This window comes from Trachymyrmex cornetzi, unplaced genomic scaffold (assembly GCF_001594075.2).
Source record: "Trachymyrmex cornetzi isolate Tcor2-1 unplaced genomic scaffold, Tcor1.1 scaffold73, whole genome shotgun sequence".
NCBI lineage: Eukaryota > Metazoa > Arthropoda > Insecta > Hymenoptera > Formicidae > Trachymyrmex > Trachymyrmex cornetzi.
In genome coordinates, this window is record NW_017300059.1 from 1,044,356 (window position 1) to 1,054,397 (window position 10,042).

General features: G+C 35.6%; 1 protein-coding gene across 3 annotated transcripts; it reads right to left on the reverse strand.

Moving 5' to 3' along the window:
• Nucleotides 1-6,261: 6,261 nt before the first annotated feature.
• Ets97D (DNA-binding protein Ets97D) lies at nt 6,262-9,649 on the reverse strand. 3 transcript variants are annotated; one of them, XM_018517924.1, is made up of 6 exons: nt 9,493-9,649; nt 9,094-9,397; nt 8,172-8,319; nt 8,018-8,094; nt 7,265-7,499; nt 6,262-7,168 (listed from the first exon to the last, which is right to left on the reverse strand). In XM_018517924.1, exons 1-6 carry the CDS (start codon nt 9,528-9,530, stop codon nt 6,624-6,626), a joined length of 1,347 nt encoding a protein of 448 aa, XP_018373426.1. In that variant the 5' UTR covers nt 9,531-9,649; the 3' UTR covers nt 6,262-6,623. The 3 variants fall into 3 exon arrangements, with proteins under 3 accessions (XP_018373426.1, XP_018373427.1, XP_018373428.1); XM_018517925.1 differs by having other exon boundaries at nt 9,459-9,648; XM_018517926.1 differs by having other exon boundaries at nt 9,569-9,644.
• Between the last annotated feature and the right edge of the window lie 393 nt (nt 9,650-10,042).

Below are 10,042 nucleotides of genomic sequence, written 5' to 3' on the forward strand. Positions count from 1 at the left end.
AATTTTGTTTTGAATATTTAAAAGTAATTACATAAAAGCATTTATAGATTTATTATTGTTTTTTAAATTTTAATTTATAACAATAAAGCTAATAACAAATAAAATACGTAAACTATAAAATGCGTTATTCGCATGAAGATAGAATATTATAAACACTTTGTATTTAATTTGTTTAATTAAAGTATAAATATTAATATATATCTGTGTCATACCTTTTTTAATTACTCAAACAAAAAGAATATTTGTTATATTTTACATGTCGGTTCTATCGATTGTAAGTTCCGTTTTATTTTCATACATTTTGCATAATTTTTTACCGTGTATTTTTTGCCTCTGACGTCACACTCTGATGTAACAGTGGTGAGTAAACAGGAGTCTATCATTTCAATTTCATCCCTTCGCGCATTTATATTTTATCGACAATTTCCCAGTGTAGTATTCGTAAGCATTGCAATTATTAATAAATAAAAATGAGCGAGGCCGAACAGCTAATTGCAATTGAATCACGGTAAGAATTCGCAATTCGCAGCTTGCACAAAGGGACACGCGAAAATTCACTTTCTGTATATACAGCCCCAGACGGGGCGCTGCGAGATAATAATTTATTTTTCATATTCTTGCCCGACTAGTTTCGCGTCTCGGGGTTCCTCGCCGCGGATCCTGGAGCATCTTAAGCCTTATTCACAACGTCGAGCGCATTCTCGCTGTCGGTGTCAAAGCACCGTTTACCAGAGCAACGCGAAGCACGCACGTGTTTAACAACCGCATCGTTCGCGTTTCTAGAAATAAACTAAAAAGCAAAATTCTTCTTGTACAATAATAATTTATTCACGCGAAAAATCGTTACGAATCATCTAAAATTTGCAGGCAGCAAGAAAGATAATTTGATCTAAGCAAACCGAGTCCTTTAACTTCGATTCATTTAATTAATAGGATAATACAAAATTAAAATACACGACTTTCACTTTGCGATATTATTAATAAATATAATAATAATATTGTATATAATATTTTATTTTATTAATTTATTTATGTATCTTTATTGTGTAAATTGCTTTTCGTTTATATTTTCTGTATTTGTTTAATATATATATTATGTTTCATATATTACATTTATTTTCAATATCTTATTTTTGATTTATTATTTAAAAACGGCGCCTTACATCCCTTAGGCCCGGAGCAGCGAAGAACAGCAGAGGCCATTAAACTGTCTACGAACGAGGATGCAGGGGATTTTTACAACGTCCGAGAGAGCCTACCTACTCTCCGCGCGCGCTCCTATATTCTTCTTGCTCCTCTTCTTCTCCCCGCTTCACTCTTTCTTCGTTTCTTTCTCTTTCTCTCTCTTCCTTCCGCTGGCTTCTTGTTTCTCGTAGGACCCACGGACTTTTTCTTCTACGCCCTTCTGATCTCCGCGGCGGCCCAGCAACGGCCCAGCAACGGCGTCGCCGGACCGGGGCCGGAGTCGTCGCGAAAAGAGATTCTTTTCGCGACCTTCCCGAATATTCGAAACTTGCCGAACGCTTTCGATGAATCTTCATCGCTTGTCAATTACGAGTACCGGCTTTACGAGTGTCTCTTCACGAGCCGTTCGTTTGAGGATTTTAGCTTGTCTAGCGATACGGACGAAAAAAGTCTTTTATCCTTTCTGAAATGCAGCTTAGTCCTAACAGTGAAAAGAACTTTAATGATTACCGAGAGATAACTCTGAAAGATAACGTTAACACACTTTCACAGGAAGAACGGTTTTGCCGAGGTATCTAAAAATTTAGCTAGGTATAGATCTGAAAATAATTTTGTTGAATCATCACAATAATTATGTAGAATGCTTCACTGAGAAAAATGTTCTGTTTAAACCAACAAAAGAGATCAAGAATCACATTTTGGTGAGACCAAATAGAATCTCTGGATTTGATTGACTTCTATTTGATCTTACTAAAATTAACTAGAAATTCTGTTTGGTCTTATCAAAATATTCTCATTCTTGTTAGACCCTTTTAATGGTTTAATCACTTTTGTCAGTGTTAAATATTGATGACAATGCTGCAAAAAGTTTTAATTCTAGCAACCATCCTTACAGAAATCTAATACCGAAGAATTTATTACTGAAAGATAGTTAATTAATTACTTATTTGGGATACTAAACAGTGCTTCCGGTACTTAAAATAAACTACTATCTTTCAGTTTTGTAGCTAGTCGGTAGTATTAGATTTCTAAGGACAGTTTAAGGATCCTACATAATTACTTTGATGATCCAAACAAAATTCTTATCTGTTAGCTAAATTTTCAGATACCTCAGCAAAACTATTTTTTCCGTACAGCGAAGTAAACACCGATCGCTAATATCAATTTGCATCTCCACAGGCTCGCCACCGGTTTGCCAGGCTCCTTCGGACGCGCTGGACCAGGTCTCGCCAGGATTTCTGGACCAGGATTTCTACGCGGATAGATCCCGGGGGACGATGATAGTTATCGGCTATACTTGATGACACTAACCCGTAGATCCGAACTTGTGGGCTTTTTTATATGCATACCGCAAGCTCCTATCTACCGGTACATGTAGTCAGGCCGGCGTTAAAACTTTTCGACGGAATCCTCCTCCTCCCCCATCATCCTAGTGGTGGTGGTGATGATGCAGTATCATCAACACCATCCTCCACAGCATCATCACCGCCATCATCGCCACCAATCTCCATTCCCCCCAAACGCTCGCGCGACACTTCCGGTTATCAGCAACAGTCTTCTTGAATAATTTCCTGGCACGTGAAAAGGGCACCACGTTTTGCATCTGCTGACCGTTAAAGTGCAATCGACGTGCGCCGTTAAAGTTAAGGAATAACGTCAGTCTAAGCAGATTAACTCTACGAAGTTATCAAATCTTCTATCGTTTTTGCGCCGATGAAAAACGCTGTCTTTATGTACGATATATTGTAAAGCGATATTTTGTAATACAAAGTGCCTCTCCCTCCCGGGAGATCCGGAGGTATTGAGGCTCTTCTGTGCGGCAGGTCATTTTTGTAAAAATCAAAGGTTTGTTTTTTATAGCTGAACTATAGTGTACACACTTTGAACTTCCCTCACATAAATCTGAATACTAATAACAACTTGTTACTGAGAAACAACAATTAATTACTTATTGGGAAGTATTGAACATCAGTGCTTTTAATACTTAAGTAATTAATTACTGTCTTTCAGTATTAAATTAGTCAATAAATTTCTGTAAGGATTAAAGTGAAATAGATATGTGTTTGATATTTTCGCAAAAGCGAGAAGGAAAGTTCTATGCACTAGAGTCCAATGCAGCAATAAAAAACAGATCTCAAAAAAAAGAAGATTGCGAATCCGTAACTATGATTAACGTATCCAACAGCTATGATATTGTGTATCGACATGATTTAATTGTATATTGTCAATGGATGCGAGTCGCGAATTTGGATGCACCGAATCGAGCGTGCGAGAGATTCGCCCGGTGAGTTGAGCGTGAGAGAGAGAGAGATGAGGCGATACGACCTGTCGAAAAGTCGGTCGGGTGGCGAGTTAAGGGCGAGGAGAAGAACGGCGGATACACGGAGCGACAGGAACGAAGGAGGAGGAGCCGACCGCGACGACGTCTGGGTGAGGTAGTAGGTTGTATAGTAGGGAATGGAAATTCGCGAGATACGAAGTCCACTGTACAACTTGCTAACTTTCCCAGTCGTCGGCGCTTCAACGTTGCTGGCACTGCACGGAACCGCTCCCGAGACATCCGCGCCGCGAGGAATCTCTCCGCGGAGGAGGGAACGACCCCTCTCTTTATTTTTCTTAAAAATTCCTTCTCTCGACTGTACAAATCGGCGAGGCCTTGCGCCTTACGCGAATGCGCGCGCGTGACATTTTCTCTTGGTGTAAATGCGTGCGGACGTATGTGTGTATGTCAGCATATGGGAATTCACTGAGAAGAATTCATTGGTCTAGTTGGATTAAATAGTAATTCTGATGGAAAATGGACAAATCAGAAATTTCTGATTAAGTCTATTAGAATTCTAGTTGAGATAACTAGAATTCTGATTGATATAATTGATTATTCTAAAAATAAGAATTCTAGTAGATTTTATCAGAAATATTGTATCAACCAGAATTCCGGTTATCTCAACTAGAGTTCTAATAATAAATTTAACCAGAAAATTCTGGTTTGTCCATTTTCAACCAGAAATTTTTTTCAGTGAAAGAACATTTTGCTGAAGTATCTAAAAATTTAGCTAGATATATAGACCTGAAAATAATTTTTTTTGGCATCAAAATAATTATGTGGAATGTTCAAACTGATTGCTAGAATGTCAAGACTTCTTGTAGCATTGCTTGAGATTTCTAAGTAATTATTTTGATGGTCCAACAGAATTATTTTCAAATCTGTATTTGCAGCTGAATTTTTAGATACTTCAGTAAACCCGTTCTTTCCGTGTGCGTGTGCGTGAGAGGGAGAGTAGCGTATATTCGCAACCGTTCTCATGAGAAAGAAACAAGGCGCGTAGGATTTCTTTGAGAGAAACTCTTTCGTCTTGAAATGCATCGTCCATCTATGTATTCTCTCTTCGTTGCGTTATAATTGCGTAACGAGCGCAAGAAATGTGTTTCTGTCCCTTAATTGCCACTTCCGTTTTTCGTTCTCTAAGCGCTAATCCGGTATTCATAGTCCGTTCTTATTTTAAATATCTTAAGTAATGTCTCAAGATGCTAATATGACTCTGTGATTGGCTTATCACGTCTCAAGACTACTAAGATGATTCTTAAATATAAGAACTGACTACGAGTACTGGTCCTAGATTTAGTTAGTAATTCTGCTCGAGCCAGACTGGGGAGCTCGGCCAAAGCGCGACTCACCAAAACAGTTTTCGACTCGACGAAACAGTTTTCTCGACCTTTACTTTTGTCGCCACGATTCCTTCGAGAGATCTCGAGGTAATAATTCGCGATGCACTGTCCGGGGCAGCCGTGAATTTGCATAAGATCCTCTTTGCAAAAGAGAAAGGGCGAAACGATCGCGGAGCGCGAGGGTGAGATGAAGGGAATGAGTGGTGCTGAGCGTGTGTGAGAATGAGAGAGAGAGGGAGAAAGAGAGAGAAAAAAAGGGCAATGGCGGGCGGGCTGATTGTAAAGCCTGCCGCGTCGCCGGTTCCCTGAGACCCTAACTTGTGACGTCGCGTCCGATATCTCACAGGCTAGATTCTCTGGTATTGGCGATGAGTGCTGCCTTTTGCCGATCAAAAGTCAGTCCTAGCAACAGAGATACAAACGTCGTCGCGTTTCAACTTGCCGCGCCGCACGTATTTTCTGCGTATTTTTTTTTTCTTTTTCCTTTTCTTCTTTACGTCTCCGCATTGCTGTGTGATTGAGAGAACGAATGTTTATTTGACTCTTCATTAGACTTAACTTGCATAGGTTTCTCTTTCAGTATCGGCTTGTATTCCTTTAAATTCGTTTATCTTATTAAGCTACAAAAAATATGGAAAAGAGAATTAAATAATTATTATAAATTGATATTAAATACCAGATAGAACCCTTATATTTTGTCCGTTAAAATCAGATAAAAAAATATTCAAAGTAGAAAGATGATTTCGGCATCGATCACAAAAATTATTAAATACGTTAACGAAAGCTTAAATTTAGTTTCATTTTCAACCTGCATAAGAATCAAACGAGGAATATACTACCCGCGTGATACCGGCAGAATCATGCAAAAAAGATGTATCATTACATAGCTCTTTACAAAGCGCGTCGTTTATTCGAAAATTTTAGATTACAATATCGTCTTCGTTTTTATCACGTCTTTTATCGAAGCACATTTTATAAAACACTTACATTTTTTGATGGCCTTAGAATTTTACATATTAACGTTAATCTAAATAATAAAAAAATATATCAATATCGACTAAATACATGTAACAACTTTGTCATACAACTGTTTTTCCTGTTATATACAAGCTTCTTTTAAATCGACGGGACAATATATCTAACGTGAAAACTTTATAATACATTACCTTGAGTTCTTGGTCGTAGTCAAAATCAAACCTCGAATATTTGTTTTTTTAACAAGAATGTGAAGGTATCATACAATATTATCCATATATAAACATATAATGATAAATGCCTCGTAAAAGTCCGCATGTAAATCCATAACGCCATGTAAAATGAGATATTACATAATCATCATCATACACTTCTAACTTATACCGAAAATTTATTTTACATAAATATTAGTAAATTGAACTTTTCATGGCTTGCTTATGAAATAATGATACTCACAAAGTCACCAACTTAATTCAATCAAAAGACGCGCAAAGAAATTCATAGCTAATGAAGAAATATAACGCGGTAATGATATCCAATCGATAAAAGACTATCTCAAAAGTGATTGTTTCTTGGAAAGAGATTTTACTGTAATGTATTATAGTAACATACTGAAGAGCTTTTTCCCATATATACAATAATGATACAATATTTAAAATAATGTTTAATGTAAAATAATAGTGGTGAGACGAGATGCTTGCAATAAAAGCTATTTTATTATTAATTATAATCGAAAAAAACGAGCACGACGGCAATATCTCGCGCCGAGACACTATCGTGTCTCCTGAAACGATTTATCAGAAATATCTCCCTTCCTCAACAAGCTTACTCAATTTTCCATGCTCGACAAGTTTACTCAATTCTGCCGCTGAATAACCTAATAACTGTTTTAAGTCACAAACGAATTTGTAAACGAATCGCTTGCCATGAACTTTAGAAATCATGTCACCATCGTAATAATACCGAAGCGCTCTGCTCAGTTTCTCGTAATTCATCGACGGCTTATTTTTTCGAGCTCCCCACAATTGCGCTACTACTTCTGGCTGATTAAGCTTGAACTCTCCTTCGGTCCCTACCCACTGAATCTCGTTCCTATATTCTTTGTCCGTTAATAGTTCTAATAAAAATTGCCACAGCTGTATCTGGCCGCTATTAACGGTTCGACTAGAACTGGCAATAGTAATGGAAGTCGGGTCGACATTTTCTAACGGTACGTTAACTACACGTGTCTGTTGGTTTACGGTAGGCTTCGATTTTGTTACTTTCTGATGACTTCGTATTTTAATAGACTTCTCTGCAACACTTTCATTGGACAAGTCCGGTGTATCTTTTTGTACAACAGCTGCAAGCAAACAGCAAAAAATTGGTTAAAGAAATAATAAAATAAAATCCAACCATTTTATTAAACCGTGTAATGCTATATTTCTTAGAAACATACCAACAAATTTGCATTTTCTAAGAAGTTCGAAATGTGTCCAAAACACATCTCCTGGATCAAGAGGCACTTTTGCATGAAATTCCTCCATTGTAAGATTACATAATTGTTCTCCAGTAATATTCCAATCAGCCAAACGTAATGATAGTATATTGAATTGTCTAACAGCCCATTGCAGCCAATGTTTCACGTGGGTTTCCGTCCATTCTCTTGGGTCATTTGGTATTTTCAATCGCTCCTTTTTTCCCCAAAAAAATATTTTGTAATTTAAAAAAATAATAAAATACATTAATAATAAAAAAAACTTGTCTTGTAATATAACAAATATCCCTCTACATTTAAGAATGCAGGATTCCAAATCATAAAAATCAATCACGAAAATCAAAGTATAAATACAATACAATTAGTAAAGAAGTTGCATTATCTAAACTTCCAAAATTTCCATAATTCCGAGAATTGCATTTTTAGATCAATAATTTATGTGTTTCACAGTTTATGTGGCCATAACTTCACAAATGAATTCAGTTACTGAAGATAAAAAATTTGTATAAATGTAAAATTTATTATTTAAATCTATATATTTTTTAAACCACAAAAATCTATATAAAACAAATGTACATGAATAAAGCAAATCACATTTTGTTTTACATATTGGTTTATAAAATAAAATATTAATCACACGAGATACGTATGTTTCATATAAATATATGAAAATATTTTAATTACAATAATTTACACTAAAAGCATTTTAATTACCTGGTCCTTTTTATACTGCGCATCTATCATCCACTTTATGACATTTGATTTGTTTTCCAGAGCAGTAGTCACCGGTACTATGTCAACAAAAATATTATCTATTAAAGTAAAATTATTTTGACAAAAAAATAAGCGCATATGCATATATACATACAATTTTCTACAATTTCAATAAAATCATCTGCTGGCTTAAGAACGTCTACAATATTGATGCGTTTCTGCATTGGCTTTATTTGTACATTAATCTGAACCAGTCCTTCTCCTTGGACACATTGATCAACCAAATTCTTGTGGCTTTCCAGCTATTGTAACAAGCAGAAAAAATACACTTCAGGCTAAATAAAATATAGCTAATCTTACATTTGTTATACAATAAATTTGTCAAGTTTGTGTTGATTAGTTACAAGATAGATAATTTCTAGAGATTTGAGAACCTCTTTATTTTGTAGCCAATCAACATACTTGAAAAATTTGTCATCCAATAAATGAAATATTAACTTAAGAATATATAGCATACTTTAGATCTCTCGTGATAATTGTGTTAATGGCAGAGTTTTTAATTTTAAAATAAAATCATAATATCAACCAAACTGGTACTTATAAAAAAATATATAGAAAAAATATATTCTCGAAAATTTACATATTAGCATTACTAAACACTAAGATTTGTTTTGTCCAAAAACAAAATTATTTCTCTTAATACCAAAAATATATATCGAGATTATAATAATTTCTAAAAGAAAGATACTTAAAGGTGACCGTTTAAATTATTCACAAGTTTATTAAGGCATAAACACATTTTACAACAGTAAAAGCATATGTGTGTACAGAAGTATATTATTATTAATTTCAAGAACAAAATTAATGCTTAAAAATATCTATACACTATCTGCATGCACAAATTTCCATAATATTGGACATTTTAATTAGTCAGCCTTAAAACACTTTACATTTAAAAACTATTATAACCTCATTATCTCAGTGTTATAAATTTCACTAAAGTGATGTTAAGAGCGAATAATGGTTGTCGAGATTGTAAGGAATCTAGAACATTCTGTGTTATGCTTGTCACTTACCATCTGTGCGTTTTGTAACCAAAATGAATAATTTCTTAAATCTAAAGAGAGCCTCTCCTGTAAGAGAGTCCTTAACACAGACAAAGGCTCCCTAATGTCCATGTGCTGCATTATAACACCTTCGTTATTATAATCTCCATTCAGGGAGTTCTCCAACGAGAAATTAGGCTCGACCTCCAGATCAGAACTTTCCTGTTGCAGTTGTGCTATGAGATCATCCTCAGAAAATATCGCTTCCGGTTCCATTTTTATTTGCCGTATCATAGCGTAATCAGAATCGTCGTCAGTGTCTCTCTCAAAAGAACTGAACAAGAAACAAAAAAAGATAAATACCTCAGGATATGGATCTGCAGATCAGATTGTATCTAAAAATGCGAAGGCTTAAGCTCTGTCGTTAACCTTTTCTTAGAACTTTTCCGGTAATTCTCCAGGTTCATATCAGTCAGACACGTGGCCAAATCGCAAAGCTATTTACCTAGAACAATATTCTCAGCAACCCTTCAAGGAGATAGTCATCCGCGTCAGCACAGCACATTTCCTTTACGTCTTAGGTCAGAGAAAAATCTGAGAACGGTCATCTCAACGTTTTTCATATAAGTCTCAGCCCATCAACGTTCATTTTTGTGATATGGAAACTCGATTCTACATCTATTTTGCGGGACTGTCGATAAAAGCGTAGTGTCGAAAATGGATGTGGTGTGTGTCTGTTCTAATAAGAGCTATCAGGATTGGCTGTTGTAATCGACTGCGTTCAGCCGAGAAAGCAAATTTGCAAATATTGTAAAATTCTTCAATACAATTGGTTCTTGCTTTTGCTTCCTTATAGATCTAAACGTATAAACCAATCGTATTAAAGAACTTTATACAATTGTCTTGAATATAAAGCCGGTTCTACATTAGTTGCAAGCCGATTGCAAGTTTGTTGCGACAGCCAATCTGAAGCTTGCAA